General features: G+C 38.8%; 1 protein-coding gene across 1 annotated transcript in view; it reads right to left on the reverse strand.

Annotated features, from left to right (window-relative positions):
• Nucleotides 1-7,704: 7,704 nt before the first annotated feature.
• The window catches only part of sec61b (SEC61 translocon subunit beta), a 29,880-nt gene continuing 19,724 nt past the window's right edge, over nucleotides 7,705-17,860 (reverse strand). The window contains exon 4 of the mRNA XM_043690047.1: nucleotides 7,705-8,076. Within this exon, the coding sequence (XP_043545982.1) occupies nucleotides 7,989-8,076 (88 nt within the window). The 3' untranslated portion in view covers nucleotides 7,705-7,988. The remainder of the gene's footprint in view (nucleotides 8,077-17,860) is intronic.

The raw sequence follows: 17,860 nt of genomic DNA on the forward strand, positions 1-17,860 counted from the left end.
TCTATAACATGCACTGTAATTACCTTCCGTAGCACCTTCTAAACATGTGTGCTCTACAAACTAAAAATAGGAGGACAGATATACGAAAGCACCACAACCTGACAGGTCCCCTCCAAGTTTTATATCATCCTTCACTGTCATTGGATCCAAATCCTGGAACCCAATTCCATCCCCACCATGAAATGTAGTCATTCAAGAGAGTGGCTTACAACCATCTTCTTGTGGTCAACTAGGGATGAGCAGCAAACGCTGACCTACCGAGTGACATCAACATCCTGCAAATGAAAAAGAAAACTGACCAACATATGTGGGTCTGTCCTTATAATGTTTCTTGGTTAGAAATGTAGCCATGAAATGGAGTAAAGGCTGCAGGAGGGGAAATACTCCCAAAGACCTTATTGGAAGTTGTTCTCCTACCTCCACAGTCACTAAGGCAGCTCAGGTTCAACAAAGAGGTTACTAAACTAAACCATTTCCTTCAAACTGGGAAATCGTGGAAGCCATTTAATCCATACAAGGATGGTCTGTCATCTTCTCACTCAGGGAAGAGAAGCAAGATTAAAGGGCATATGACCTCGGCAGGACAATTGGATTCCTAGTACAACAGGGGGCCATTGGTTCTTTGCTGGTGGGTGTGCAAGCCCCCAACCCACTCCCCTTTCCCCCAAAGGTGAGGTACAGGAACCACAAAGGATTCCAGTTCAGTGTAGGGCAGCATTGTGGTTCAGTGGTTAGCAGTGCTGCCACAAAATGCCAGGAACCCTGTATCTGTGTGGGTTTCCACCCGGTCTATAGATGTGCAGATTAGGTAGATTAGCCACGGTAAATTACCCATAGTGTTCAGGGATATTTAGGTAAATTTGCCACGAGTAATGCAGGGTTATAAGGATAGGGTAGGGGTGTGGATCTGGGTTGGATGCTCTTCGAAGGGTCAATGTTACTTAATGGGCCAAATGGCCTGTTTCCACCCTGTAGGGATTCTATGATTCAGTTGTGTGACAGTGCCAATGTCACATCATTAATGCTCAGCAACCTGGCAGCAGTGATATCTGCACATTGCTGATTAACTGCTCTGCAAAAAGTGTGTGCATACAATGAAAGCCAGGTAGTTTCACAACAACAGTGCTGGCATTATATCAGGGTTACACATTTCCAATCAATCAGAATGGAAGCACTTAAAGTCATACAGCACAGAAACAGACCCTTTAGTCCATGCCGAACAAAATCCCAAACTAAACTGCTTTCTCTTGGCCCATATCTCTCCAAACCTCTCCTATTCATGCATCTATCCAAATGTCTTTTAAATGTCATAATTGTACATGCATCCACCATTTTCTTAGGAAGTTCATTCCACACGTGAACCACACTGTAAATAATTTATTCCTCATGTCTTATTTAAATCTCTCTCCTCTCACCTAAAAAAGGGTCCCCCGAGTCTTGATATCCCCTATCCTAGAGAAAAGACAACTACTCTATCTCTCAAATTTTATAAACTTCTATCAGGTCACCTCTCAACCACCTATGCCCCAGTGAAAAAAGTCCCAGTCTATCCAGTCTTTCTTTATAACCCAAACCTTCTAGACTCGGCAACATCCTAGTAAATCTCTTCTGAACCCTCTACAACTTGATAATGTCGTTCCTATAACTGGGCAACCAGAACTGGACACAGTACTCCAGAAGAGGCCTCACCAATGACCTGGACAACCTCAAAATGATTTCCCAACTCCCATACTCAAAACAGCTGAGCAAGGAAGGCAAGCATGCCAAACCATCCGGTCTATATATGATGCAAACTTCAAAGAATTATGTATCTGCATCCTTAGGTCCCTCTGTTCTATAACACTATCCAAGGCCCTACCATTAATTTTATAAGCCCTACCCTTGTTTGTTGTACCAAAAATCAAAACCATCTGCCTTTTTTCAGCCCATTGGCCCATTTGATCGAGATCCCTTTGCTTCTTCACGGTCTACAATGCCACCAATTTTGGTGTCGACTGCAAACTTACTAATGATGTTGTGATACAAAAACCTGAATTCAGCTCTAAAAACATTGAACTTGCTTGGAAAAAACACCAGCTACATAAAAGGTGCTTAATGCCAGAAATGCAGTGGGTTTATTTGGAAATTGAGACAAACTCTTCACAGGATTGGTATTGGGCTTTCAAATGTTTCTATCTTATATTCACAACTCACATTCATAAACAATGCAAGTTGACACAGTTCACTGAAATCAAAATTTAGGAATTATTGAATCAGCGCCAGTTGTCCATAACCTAACTAGTTAAACAAAATAAGTAGTGGGAAGAACAGTGGACAGTGTAATTTAATATGACAATAAAGTAATATTTCCCTTTTGGTTGATTAAAATTATGAAGCAATGGTTTATTTAGGATTGAAGGTTAAACTCCAATAAAAGTACAAGTTCTAGTTTCAAGGATGAAGGTTGCCAACCAACTTAATGCTGGCAACCAAAGCCCTCAAGTAAGTGCACATGGGCATCAGAAACAAGGTGGCGAGTGTATAATTCCTGATGAGTACTATAAAGAAAGCAAGCACAGGGATATAAAGTTAAAATGATCTCCTGGACTCCAAATCTGGTTGAAACTCTCACTCTGTTTTGACCAGGGCCTCATGGTGTCAGGAACAGGCCAGGAGGCAGCAGGGATGATGGGAGCAGTACTCCAATTCAGGCTTTCAGGCCCTCTCACTCTACATTGGTGACCCAGCAGCCACAGTCCAGTCAATTTTAGTTATTTTCTTTTACAAGTTACTCAGTGTCTCAGGTTAGAGGCTCCTTCATTCTCCCTTATCGCCACTGGCAGGCTAAACAGCCTCCTATTGGTGCTGCAGTCTCGACAGTCTCCCTGCCAACCATAACTAATGGCAAGGACATCAGCTGACCACCACTAATTGGCCTATTCAGGGATGATCACTACTGGATACATATTGGGGGCACCTTACTGACCAATATCTGGGTAAATTATAGTGAAATTCTGAAAGCATAATGATAAGACAAACTCAACATAACTGGGGGCTTTTGTTATTCAGGTAACAGAGCAATAAGTGGTTTTATTTATTTAAAATACTTGATTGAACAATAACTATAAGACCATGAAAAATACATCACTACACTTTCAAAAAGTATTGACTAGTAAGGATATTACTTTCTAAATATAGGCTTTCAATTCAGGCCACACAACGTCTGTTTTGTTTTGATCCTATGCTATGCACACACAAAACTTAAGACATATCTCTTCCATTTTTGACTGGAAGACAAAAAATGTATTGTTGAGCAATAGGTGTGACTTAACATAATCTATGTTTTATTGAGTTATCGATCAACAGTAATATGTGGCATTTATATAGTGCTTTTAGCAGTTAAAATATCCCAAGATGCTTTATAGGATTAAACAAACAACTTTTAACACCAAATTGCACAAGATAATATTAGAACGTGACAAAATATTTTGTCAACAACATATTTTAAGGAATATCTTGAAGACACAATAGACACAGAGTAGGGAGGGAACTTGAGAACACAAGACAGGCGAAGGCACAGCCACCAAGCTTGAGTCAATTAAAACTGGAGACACCTCAAGAGACCAAAACTGGACAAGTGCAGTGACCTCAGAGCGTAGTAGAACTGGAGAAAGTTAGATGACACAGTGAGGCCAGGTCATGGATGGACTAAATAAGGATAAGAAGATTTAAAATCAAAGTGTTGTTAAAATCGGAATCAATGGCGATCAGTGAGTGCAGGCTGATAGGTGAACATCTATAGATAGCAGAGTTTGAATAAGTTAAAGTTTATGGCCGGGATCTAAGATGTGACATCAGTCAGAGTCCCGATCTTCTTAAAGGTGTCAAACCCATCAGCTGAATAGAACCAATCTAGTACATAATTCTTTAATCTGAAAATAGGGAGTTTATGTTTATCGCTGAAAATGTGTTGCTGGAAAAGCGCAGCAGGTCAGGCAGCATCCAAGGAGCAGGAGAATCAACGTTTCGGGCATGAGCCCTTCTTCAGGAATCCCGAAACGTCGATTCTCTTGCTCCTTGGATGCTGCCTGACCTGCTGCGCTTTTCCAGCAACACATTTTCAGCTCTGATCTCCAGCATCTGCAGTCCTCACTTTCTCCTAGAAGAGTTTATGTTTATCCTTAACTACCGAAAGATTACGGCTTAAACTTTCTGAATAGATTTACATCAGGGCAAGGCTTCTCTCAACCACTGGGATGCATGTTGACACTGGGAGAATTTACATGCAGTTTTTAGAAACTTAACAGTGCAGCATTCAGTGTGACCAAACTCTTAACAAAAAACATAAAGCCTTCTCCAGAGGCACCAGAACTTGGATTTCAGAGCAAGACAAGCAATCTTGGATAGAGGCTGAATGGACAATAGGAAATAAATATAATCCAATTTGCATATGTATAATGTATTGGCATATCTTTATTCCATCACATCTGCTATCTGGAAAAAGGGATGGAGGAAACAAGATATGGTGGTGCATTTGTAAGCACATATCAGATCCTATTTGAAGACTAGCAGGGCACAGTCATAAAGCCTACTGAAATGAGAAAAAAAAAACCCACAGCTTTATGGAAGAGACCCACCTTAAACATCAACTGCTCCCTGTCAGATGCTATGTACTTCCAGTATATTGTGTATTGAAGGTGAATCCCAGCATTCACAATTTTTTTTGAGTGGAATAGGGAACTTCCCTTGAATTAACTAATCTGATCATCTATCACCACCTTTCAATGCCATTAACTACTGGTTTAATATTTATATTCCACATCTTAAAAGAACAAATACAAAACGAACATTCAATTTTTCATTCTAACCTTCAGGGGGGTTCGGAACCAAGTGCAAATTAAAACATCATTTAGAATAGTTTGATGACTTTAAGGGAACCCCCAAAGATAACAATTATTCAATAATGATAATGATATGTCATTTCTCTACGGGCCAACAGCTCCCACAGGCATCATTAAAGACTGTGGTTATTAATACCTTATAAGTTGGTGAGTTCACCTGTTGTGAACCCTTTGAGGCAGTTCCATTTTTGGCACATGGTTTTCTTTAAAACTGAAAGAAAATATTTCCTTTCCAGAAATCCAGTAGTTGAGAACTCAATGTTGTGGCTGAAAACCTAGTTATAAAGCCCAAATGTACAATGACAAAGAATACACTATGATAAGACTGAAATCCAAATGATATAGCTGAAAACCCAATTCTAAAATTATAGCACGATCTTTGTCTTATCTGAAGCCACTTGACGAACAATGACTGAGATCAGTGAAGTAAAAATCTTGGGATTCAACTTAGCAAAACTGTATTACTGAAAGTCAAAGCCACCTACAGATTACTTCCGATTGAAACAGCTACAGGAAAAGGTAAATCGGTGCAACCATATTTATAGTTAATCACGTTTACCTAAAGCGATTAATTTTAGACTTTTTAAAAATGTTAATAAAAACTGCTGGTCTCCAACCTATTTTGTACACTGTAATATGAAGGTGGAGTTTTCAGAAAGTACATTTTTTCAGTAGTGTTTCAACAAAGTGAAGAAATGAGAGATTCTGGCACTATGCCAATAGACATGGAGGACTGGAAAATAATGACCAGAGAACTTGACTGTTAACATGGTACCATTGTTTAAAAAAAAATGGATAGACCAAATAACAATAGACCAATTAAATTAGGGTTAGGATGGATAAATTACAGAAACATTTCTAAGGGACATTTTTAATTGTTATTTAGAAAGACACAAACTAATCAATGCCCTAATGAAGGGCTTTTGCCCGAAATGTTGATGTTCCTGTTACTCAGATGCTGGCTGACCTGCTGTGCTTTTCCAGCACCATTCTAATGTTGACAAACTAATCAATGACAATTGGTTAAACCATTTGTGCTTGCCAGGAGATTCATGAGTCCTAGCAATGCCACTAAAAAAGACATCAACCCAAGAGTATTCCTATAGGCATACGTTTGTTTGCAGGGTGAATTGAGACTTTGCTATGCACATACACAAAATCACAAAGCTAGGAGCTCAGGTTTAAAAAAAAACAGGTTTTAAAAAAAAGCTTAGTCTAATGTCAGCCTTTCATCTCAAATGTGATTAACATGCAAAAGCAAATAATCAATAATTTGCTTGTACATCTGGAGCCATCTTTACTTTTTAACCTAAATATATTTCTGTGCCTATTCCCTTAAAGGTTAAAATGAGAACAGTGTGCATAAATGTATTTTGTACTCCCTTGAGTTTAGAAGATAGACGATGACTAATCAAGGTCTTAGGTGAGGGTATCCATAATGGGAGGTTCATAATTTTAAAATTTAATATTAGGCCATTTAGAAGTCAAATTAGGAAGAGCTTTTACACCCAAGAGGGTAATGGAATATCTTTCCTCCTAAATGCAGTGTCAAAGCATATATTGAACACAAAGATTAACAGATTTTTCTTCAAGTATGTGTCCACAGATGCTGCCAGACATGCTGAGTATTTCCAGTATTTTCTGTTTTCATTTCAGGTTTTCTACATTTACAGTATACTTCCACTGCTAGAATTTAAACAGTGCTATCTTGAAAGTCTGTAAGCACAGGTCAGAGCAAATTTAAAGGCAGAAGATGTTGGATGGGGCATCATTTAAGGAAACAAATTGGATTCCTGGATTTGTTTATTTTATACAATGACAATATTTTCAAAGATTTACATAAACTTTAACAAATCACTGGTTAGGTGTCAGCCATGGCCTTGCTTACAAGTCTGAATGTCAAGGCCTGGCAAAAGATTACAAAGGGCAATATACCAGGGTGACACCAAGGACGAAGGGCTTGTTATGTGCAGAAATCACAGAAAATAATATTGCTCTCCTTAAAGCAGAGGAGATCTAATAAATGCATTCAACATTATAATAAGTTTTGACAGAGCAAGTACGGAGTAATTAATTCGTTTGAAGAATGGGTTGGGCTGGCAAGAAAATTGAAAGGAATTAGAATAATTACTATTTCAAAACTTAAAAGATTTTGAATACTCAAAACAATAGAAGGCACAACAATAAAAAAAGGCGACTGAGGATTTTCTTCAAGAGGACTAGTGTGCAGTTACTATAGGAAACTAGATCTGGGACATAATTAGGCAGCTCTTGGTCAAGCTTCACAGGCCAAATGATGCCCCTTCTTCTCTGTTTAGAAATTCCAGGACTGTTACTTTTATTGAATTGAGACCTTACCATTTCTGCTAGATTAAGTGCAGAACTAATGAAGTCAGTCTACATTCTCCAACAATATGCCTGAAACTGAGAAGGGCATTTCTTGCTGACGTACACCAGTTGCCTCTCTCCGAGACGCAGCTTAAGGTTTGGTCAGGCCTATGGCAACTTCATCTTTATAGGAAACTAAACAGGCAATATATAAAGGTCATTTTCACTCCAGTAGCCTCGACTGGATTTAAACCCACATTTCAAGGATGAAATATCGGTCACTAGATCACACTGTCAACTACTTCAAGATAATTTTCAAAAGGAACCTTACCAAGAACAGGCTCTTTCCAATAATTATTTCAAATTGATAGAGAGTAAAAAATTTGAATTTTCATACACTAATGTCCAGCTGAACATTCAAAAGTGCTTCACATGCCACAATTTAGAGAGCACATTGTGTCGGAAATATGTTTATACTGATAAAACACAACATGAAAACAAGTAACAATTATTTTTATTGCTGAACATTGTGTTGTTTTACAAAAAAAAAGGTAAAACAAGGATAAGAAAGAACTTTCAAAGATTTCAGAAATCTAACACATGGACTCTTCGTGAAAACTGGGAAAAAGGATCAAGCTGTTACATCCTGCTATTGAGAGAATCTTCACATCAATTTTCATCAACGAAAGGCGAGATTTAATGCGTCAAAATTCAGTTCCCATAAAAACAGGCATTTGGTCCAGAACAAACGAGTGCGTTAAGTCGAAGCTGAAGTCTTGTCTATGATCGGGTGTACTTGCCCCAGATGTGCAGCATAAATACTGAAGCGATGAACAGTAGGCTCATAACAAGCACTGGTACAGGCCCACTGAGGAGAGAGGAAAAGAAAATCAATAGAAGCACATTTAGCAGTACGTTCACCACTGCTTGCTTTTATAGTTTCAATGTCAATGCAAAGGCAGCAATACAAGGGACAAAAGGGACACCTAGTGGTACAGCAAGAGCACCTGCACAATACCAATTTTGCTAGCACTGTTGGAGAAAAAGCATAATAAATATCAAGCAGAGTTATTGCTATTTCCTTGTTTTAGGAAGGATTTTGTTGTCAGAGTTGTACAGCATATATCATTCTATTCACTCAGTATAGATTCAGAAAAGCTACATAATACAACTATATTTGAAAAGATTTTAAATCCAAGTGAAAAATATCAGAAAATAAATCAGGCTTTCACAATTACAACCTTAGAGTGGAAAACTAAATTTCCTCATGTTATTTTCACTTCTCCCTTCACTGATGAAGAAAAAAAAAACAAGGTACCAATCTGAATTGCACACAAGCCTCAGACATCAGGACCTATACCAGTTCTTCATCTTAATTGTGAAACTCCAACGCTGCTTTAAGCTATCCACACAAAACGGTAGCTTAGATTACAACTTAATAACACAAGACAGTTACCATAACATCACACATTCTACACTTTAGACACAAAACGAGAAGGCTTGTTCACATTCCTGTCATAAGCAGAACTGTTCACAGCTGATTCTCAGTTTATGGAGAATTTGCATTTACACAAATTAAGCTAATTGTGAAAATTTGGAACCATTCTCTCACTGGCTACTAATAGCCAGTAGCTCAGAACCAGTACATTTTTTTGAAAAACATCAAGTTATTCCTGTAGCAAAACTAATTTGTCTTTTAGAAAACTTAACCCAAACAGCAATAAACATAAGGGCACCCAGAGTAATATTTAAGTAACATTAGCTTTGGTTTTAGAACTTAGTAAAACTAAAATGCATTACTGTGCACTGCATGACCACCTTTTCCTTTTATTATAATGCACTCACACCAACCTTACCTCAAAGTGAGGGACTAAAATCAGACAGAAGCCTTTACCTCAACTCAGTTTAAAACAGTTAAACTTCAGAAAATCCATTTCCTGTCCCAAAATGTTAAATACTTGAATTCAGAATCTTACAGCACAGGGAGAGACCATTCAGCTCATTTTATCTGTGAAAGAGCTATTGAATTATTCCCACTCCTCTGTTCTTCCCCATAGCTTTGTCATTTTCTTCTTTCCTGGTAATTTATTCAATTCCCAATTAGATGGCTATTAATGTCAGACAGTATAAACTGGACATCGAGAACATTTAAAGAGATCACACTATCATCACAACAATATTACTTGCATTGATCTAGGCAAGAATAATTTGCAACAGACATTTGCAAGTCCTAGTCTGTGACTATTAACTCAGAATTACGAAGATATTAAACAAATTAGTAAATCTACATTTAAACAACTCAGCTATATGAAGCCAAATAGACTGTGCACTTAAAGTCCAGATTGTTTCCACACTGTAGGGGTTCTATTCTCTGTCCAATTAACCAAAGAAGGATAGATTAAAAAGTAATTGATTGGTTTTTGTTTTCTTTTCAAAAGTTGAATTTTTTGGTTGAATTAGGAGCCTAAAAATATTCTGGATCTTAAAACAAAAGCAGTCACATTGTTTTGATTACTGAAGAATCCTTCAAATCCTAAACTCATCTATTCCACTGTAGTTATTGGATGAAGAATGGACTCTGACATAAAGCTCCAGTTTCATTTCCCATGTGTAAAATGAACACAAAGTATTGAAAGCCTGAGATCAATGTGTGCATATACGTTGAAACACAGTCAAAGCTGATAAACGCATCTACCACTGACATACATATCCAAAGTACTTTTTGACCTTCAAAAGAAACATGGGTGGAAATACCTGAGAAACATAATTTTTTACTCCAATTGCCAACTCATGCCATCTAAGCAAATTATTTAAAAGACAAAGCATGGAAAGAAACAACTCTTGAGGATCAACACAATGTTGTTACTCTCTCAAACAGACAATATTAAGAAAGCAGATAATTACAGTACATCTTTAAAACCAGACACACTGAGGATAAAATTCACATTTTTAATCATTTCGGCTAGAATGAACAAATAAAAAATGTGACAAAACACTACATCTATTTTTCCCTGAACGTGTTTGCCCCTTTCGTCATGTACAAAGATTTGCTGTTGAAGATGTTGTATTTAAACAAAGGTTTGGAGAAGGTCTTCAATTTTCCTACACTCTCAAGAAAGGCACTTTCCCACATCCTGATGCAGCCTGATAATTCTGACAGATGTACACAATTGCAGGGTACAACTCTTTAATATTCACATTAGCCCTTTGATAAAGAATATAAACACATTCCTCAACGAGGCACAATGAAAATTGGGTTTAGCAGATTTGGGTAACATACTCCTAAAATATTTCTAATTAACCTGATTCCACCTGCATAATATTGCCTGTCTCTGCACCTGCCTCAGTTCACTTGCTACCGAAGTTACATCTCAGTTGGTGCTTTTGTTATCTTTACACTTCACTAAATCAATGCACTCCTGGCTGGCCTTCCACATTTCAACCTTCATAAATGTGTGGTCATCTAAAACTCTGCAGTCCCTGTCCTCACTTTCTGAGTTACACTGGCACTTGGTTAAGCAACATGTTGGTTTTAAACTTCTCGTGCTTGTTTTCAAATCCCACAAAGACGTTGCTGCTCTCTGATCACATCAAGCCTCACAAACCTTGCAATTATTTGCATTCATCCAATTCTCGCCATTCAGCATCCCTGATTTTATCTGTTCTACACTAGGTTCTTAATACTTCAGTTACCTGAGACCAAAGCCCTGGACCTCCCTACTTTGACCTTGCTCTCTCTCCAAACCTCACTTTTCTCATTTAAGATGCTCCTAAAAACACTGCTTTGACCAAGTCTTTGGCAGAACACTCCAGTATTGCCTTATGTGGTTAGGTAATGATATTTTTTGATACTGTTCCTGCGAAGCACCTTGGGAAATTGTGTCGTATAAAAGAAACTATACACAATCTTTTTATGGAAATTTAATGAATTAAGAAATTTAGTCAAATCTGTATGCCTTCTTCCGCCCTCTTGACACCTATGGATTCAAATATAGTAAATAAATTCTAATCACAAAAAAAGGAAGCCATTCACTCTCAAGTTACAACATAAACCACAATTAGAAATTTAGAATTTGGACAAGTTAATATCTAAACTTTAGTTACAAGAAACCCCTTTCCTTCTCCTCCAGTCAAGGCAGCATGACATGGTTAAAGGTCAGTAAAATGTCAAGTTTTACTTGAATTAAACTATTTTTTCTTGATAAACTATAAAAATGGAAAAGTCACATTTACCGAAGTATTTCTTCTTGGCAATTTAACTCCTTCGTACCAATAAATGAAACTGAGTCAAGAGTTAAATGGAAGCCCAATAAACAATATTCCCACTAGTCATTACTGTCAAAGAAATTTGTTATTAAGTACAGTCATGTCTTATGATACAAAGCAGTAGTGGTGGCCTAAATTTGATTATGTAGACGCTAAGGTGATTTTCGTCCAGTTAAAAGAATTGATGGGTCACATGCATTTAGTTTTCTTTATTGTTTTGAATTCTCACCTCTGTAGCCCAACTCCCTAAAGAAATGGCGTGGGATGTGATTTAATCAGATTATCACAGTGCATCTTATCTCACAGAACCTGAGGCAGGCATCACGTAGGAGATAATTTGCTTTAAAGCAAAGATAAAAAAGACCAAATTTAAAAGGTCACTAAATGTGGGAGTTAAGAGACAGTTGTCATTTTTTTTCCCTGATCATCAAAAAGACTGCATTCTAAATTTCAGCTTGCAAAGCATCCTACTTTTCATCGACTGAAACACAAGAGCCTGCATTTAGCAGGTTACTGCCCCAATCATAACCTGCTGCATAGTTACAAAGTTCAAAATGCAAAATAATAACTCAATTTATTTGTAATTATGCTGCAATTTAGTTGTCAAGTTAAAAGGTAGGATGCTTATGCAATTCTACTTTGCATACATTTAATACTGCAATGCTGATCATTTAATTATAAATTAATTCAACCTGTATAATATATCCATTTAGTATCCAGTATGGTAAACTTGCAACAATGTACTAGGTTAATCAATGGGCCAAGAGGCTGTTAAAAGTAGGAACGTGACTGATTGGACTTTTATCCAGCTAACTGTTAAATATGCCAGCATGTCAAACCATCCAACAGAATTAGACAGTCAACAGAAATCAACAGGATATTCATGATTAAATTAGTTGATGGGTACTACCTTACACAAAGTAAGGGAGGCATTTGTCACCTAATTTGAAATTGTCTGTGCACAAAGCACTCAAGGCAGTAACTAAAGTGGGCTGCCCACAGTAATGTCTCAGGCTAAAGTAGCAAAGGCTTGAAACTATACATTTGTTCTTTCATTTAGTGATGTTATTTGAAAGTCATGAAGAACATTGTATAGAAATACTTAACAAATTACTCCATAACAGCAGTGTAATCAGAAAAACTTAAATCACAAGCTACTTGGAGTGCAAGTATCAAAAGAAAATGAGAGAAAAGGGAAAACAAGGCTAGAAGTTTTAGTAAAGTGAAAGCTTTGTCAACATTTATAAAAAGAAGAGAAATGCTAACTGGCCTTTGCACTTTACAAAAGGTGACCTGCTGTGTACTTGCAGCATTTCCTGTTTTTATTTATGCTGGCAACCATTAAGCTAAGAGCAGTTAAAGGTCAAAAGGTAGGATAAGAATAATATTTTCTTTTCAGCAAAGCCTGTGTCTTGCAAGATAAAATGTTTAAAACAGTCTTACTCTAGGATAGCTTCCTTTACAAAGCAAAAAGCAACAATCAATTACAGACATGTTTTTCCCCTCCCTTTGTTGCTTAAACAGTCAATCCGGAGGACATCAAGACAGAGCTTGAAAGTGTACTTTTATAAGGAACTGAAGTCACTTATTAAAACAGGCCCAGAATTCCACCAGGGAAATAATGCTAATCCACTTCATTGCAAATTAAATCACAAGCAAAACTATACAATGGATTAAGGGTTAATTTTAAATATTAGAAGCGTAGTTCCATCAATGTCCCATATAATTGTAGCAAGACTTACTTAATATTAGTTTAAATACCCTGTTCCGTGTTCACCCTCCCTACTTCCTTGAATGGCAGCATTACATTGACTAACTTCACCGGTCATTGCCTGGCGCGTGTGGCAGGAATGCAGCATGTAAATGGAACAGGGTTCCTGTGAAGCTTTGTTCTTCTCACATAATAAAAGAAATAGGAACAGGATTAGACCACATGGCCCCTCAAGCCTACTCTGCCATTGGACTGATTCAGGCTTCAACTCCACTTTCCTTCCTTTTTCCATATCCTTTGATTCTCAGGGAGACCAAAGGACCTGTCTATTCCAGCCCCCACCCAAAACTCTGTCTCCGATATATTGATAATATCACTGGTGCTGCTTCTCTCTCTTAATTTGGAATTGCAAAGTTCATCGAATTCGATTCGAAGTTCCACCCTGCCCTCACTTTCACCTGGTTTGACATCTCCCTTCCTGTCGTTGATATCTCGGTTTCCATTTTTGGGAAAAATCTGGCCTCTAATGTCCACTATAAATCTACAGACTCCCACCTGGACTATACATCCTCACACCCTGCTTCCTGTAAAGACTTTATTCCATTCTCCCAATTCCTCCATCTCCGTCACATATGTTCCAACGAGGCTAACTTTGACAAGGGAGCCTCCGAAATGTCCACTTTTTTCCACAACTGACGATTCCCCAGCACCAGTATCAAAAGGGCCCTCAACTGGGTTTGGCCCATCGCCTGCACTTCCACCTTCACCCTCTCGCCTCCCTCTCACAACAGCAATAGGGTTCCCCTTGTCCTTATCTAGCATTTCACCAGTATCCACATCCAAAAGATCATCATCCACTATTTCCATTACCTCCAGCAAGATGTCACCAGCAGACATATATCTCCTTCCCTTCCTGTGTCCACCTTCTGCAAGGACCGGTCCCTCCGGGACACCCTGGTTCACTCTTCCTTCACTCCTAACACTCCCCCACAGCACCTTCCCCTGCAACCACCGAAGTTGCAACATCTGTCCATTTACCTCTTCCCTCCTCAGTATCCAAGGGCCAAAACATATCTTCCACGTGAAGCAGTGCTTTACCTTCTTACAATCCAGTCTACTGCAATTGCTGCTTACCATGTAGTCTCCTAAAAATTGGGGAAACGAAGCACAGGCTGGGTGAACGCTTCGTAGAACATGAATGTCCTGCCTGCAAAAAAGACCCTGACCTTCCGGTTGCCTGCCACTTTAACACATTATTATGTTCCCTGGCCAACATCTCTGTTTCAGGTTTGTGCAGTGTTCGAGCAAAGCTCAGCATGCTGGAAGAATAACACCATTTGCCACTTGGGGTCCCTGCAGCCCTCCAGACTCAATATTGAGTTCAATAATTTTAGGGCCTGTACTCTCCCATGTCTATTCCCCTATCCCACACCAAGTCTTGTTATCACATAATCTGCCAATATACACTATCTATTGTTATCTACTTACAGTCTCCATTAACAGCTATTCACTTTCCTAGCTAGATCGTTGTCCACTCCTTTGCCAGTCCAACTGTCTTCTCTATCTTTGGACTCTATCCCCACCTATCATTTACTCCTTACCCTCTGAACCCCCCACTCTATCTTCTGCATAAAATAAAACATTTTCCTAACTACCATCAGTTCTCAGGAAGGGTCACCAGACTCGAAACATTAAGCCTGATTTCTCTTCATAGTTTCTCCAGTAACTTCTAATTTTGTTTGATTTACAGCTTCTGCAGTTCTTTCGTCTTCTTTTCGAGATTCCCCAGCTAGGTGAAGGAACCTTTCAGTCTGTATCTTGTCGAGTTCCTTCAAACTTCATATATTTTAAATGAGAACATTCCCATTCTTCTTTAGTCCAGAATGCATCAGAGGAAAGGCCTCTCACCTCAGAAACCAATCTAGTGAACCTCAAGATACTGCCTCTGATACAAATATTCTTCCTTAAACACGAGACTAAAAGTTGCGTGGTGTACTCCAGGTGCGATTGCAAAGTCCTATTTAATTGTAGCAAGACTTCTGTAATAAGTTTAACTAATCTTTTGTCCCCTGCGTTCATGCTCCCTCCTTTCTTAAACGGTTGTGTTACATTTGCTAATTTCAATGGTCATTGGCTGGCACTTCTGCGGCAGGAAAGCAACATTTAAAACATTTCAATTGCTGGAGGTGCTGCAGATATAAATCCAGGAGTATGTTCCAAAGCAAGTCTGGTACGACTTTGGCTTTTCAACTCAAATTAAAAAACTGAGACAGAATCTCTAAGCACAGAATATAGTGAAGTGATGGAAGAGGTAAATTGAGTACTTCAATGTAACTAAACAGAAGGAAAAGGGATTTACACATGCAAAACAATGCCTGATAACATCATTTCATTTTGTTTTGAAAAAGTGATCAAACGCAAATAATGGACTTCCAGGTTGGATATTGGAGGTAGAAACAAGGTGAGTTTTGTGATTAAACAAGGATGATAGAAGATTGTCAGATATGACTAAGCTAGGAAAACTGACTGCTCTCCTTATCTATAACTATCTTGTGATAACTAGTCTTAGTAGTCAGAGGGAGCAGACTTTATAGCTCCTGATGCAACCTATGCAAGGTTTCTTGCACATCAGCTTATGCAATAACATGTACAGGGACAATGTATTCTGGACCACAAAGCTGACATACCAAAATAACAAATATAAAAATAGAAATTGCTGGAAAAGCTCAACAGGTCTGGCAGCATCTCAGAATCTTATAGAACCCCTACAGTGTGGATATAGGCAGTTTGGCCCAACAAGTCCACACTGACCCTCTGAAGAGTAACCCACCCAGACAAATGCACCAACCTTACACACCCCTGAACACTATGGGGAATTTAGCATGACCAATTCACCTAAACTGCACATCTTTGGATTGTGGGAGGAAACTGGAGTACCCAAAGGAAACCCACGCAGACATGGGAGAGTATGCAAACTTCATACAGACAGTCACCAGAGGCTGGAATCAAACCCGGGTCCCTGGTGCTGTGAGGCAGCAGTGCTAACCACTGAGCAACCATGCCTCCCTGTGGAGACAAATCAGAGTTAATGTTTCAGGTCGAGTGACTCTTCCTCAGAACCTCAAAAAATAAATATTTGGAGTTACTTTTCTGATTTTACAATACTTATTAGTTCCTCCAACTACAAACTCCTAGCATTGTTAATTTTTTTGGGTTTTAGGGTGAATGGATGACATTGTGGCAATACCATCAGATTAGTAATCTAGAGTCCTAGGCTAATGTTCTAGGGACACAGGCTCAAACTCCAACACAGCAGCTGATGAAATTTGAATTCAATAAAATCTAATCTAAAGACCATTGTTAACTGTTGTAAAAACGCATCTGGTTAGTTCATAACATGCATTAGGAAATCTGCCACCTTACCTGATCTGTCCTAAATGTGATGCTAGATCCAGAACAGCATAGTTGACTCTTAATTGCTTTCTGGCTTTCTAGGATACTTCAATCAAGAGGAACAAAAGATAGCTGACCCCCGCATTCCATACACAAATATACAAAATTTAGTACTAACTAATTTGTTCATATATACACATAATGTACTGGTGTTTAGTAACATAGAACATAGTAAAGTACAGCACCGAACAGGCCCTTTGGCCCACCATGTTGTGCCAAGGATTATTCGTAATCTAAAATAAAATAACCTGGGGAAAAACTCTGGCTATTGACTCTATCCGTGCCTCTCATTACCTTGTATACCTCGATCAGGTCACCTCTCTTCCTCCTTCTCTCCAGAGAGAAAAGTCTGAGCTTAATTGACCTCACTTCGCAAGACAAGCCCTCCAGTCCAGGCAACATCCTGGTAAACCTTCCTTGCACCCTCTCCAAAGCCTCCGTATCTTTTCTATAATAGGGTGACCAGAATTGGACACAATATTCCAAGTGCGGTCTCACCAGGGTCTTGTACAGTTGCAGCAAAACCTTGCAGCTCTTAAATTTGATCCCCCTGTTAATGAAAGCCAAAACACCTTATGCTTTCTTAACAACCCTTCACTTGGGTGGCAACTTTGAGGAATCTATGCACTTGAACACCAAGATCCCTCTGTTCCTCTACACTGCCAAGAATCCTGTCTTTAATCCTATATTCAGCATTCAAGTTCGACCTTCCAAAATGCATCACTTCGCATTTTTCCAGGTTGAACTCCATCTGTCATTTCTCAGCCCAGCTCTGTATCCTGTCTATGTCACGCTGCAGCTTGCAATAGCCCTCTATACTATCAATGGTACCTCCAACCTTTGTGTCATCAGCAAATTTACTAACACAACGTCAACCTTCTCATCCAAGTCATTTAAAACAACTACAAAGAGCAGAGGCCCAAGAACAGAGCCCTGCTGGACACCACTCACATCCAGGCAGAATACTTTCCAACCACAACCACTCTCTGCCTTCTGTCAGCCAATCAATTCTGAATGCAGACAGCCAAATCTCTCTGTATCCCATAGAGATTATGACTTTATGAATGAGCCTACCATGGGAAACCTTGCTAAAATCCATATACACCACGTCCATTGCTTGACCTTCATCAAACTGTCTCGTCACCTCCTCAAATTAGTCAATAAGATTTGTCAGGCAAGACCTGCCCCTCACAAAGCCATGCTGACCGCCTTTAATCATGCT

The sequence above is a fragment of the Chiloscyllium plagiosum genome, chromosome 5, assembly GCF_004010195.1.
Source record: "Chiloscyllium plagiosum isolate BGI_BamShark_2017 chromosome 5, ASM401019v2, whole genome shotgun sequence".
NCBI classification, from domain to species: Eukaryota; Metazoa; Chordata; class Chondrichthyes; order Orectolobiformes; family Hemiscylliidae; genus Chiloscyllium; species Chiloscyllium plagiosum.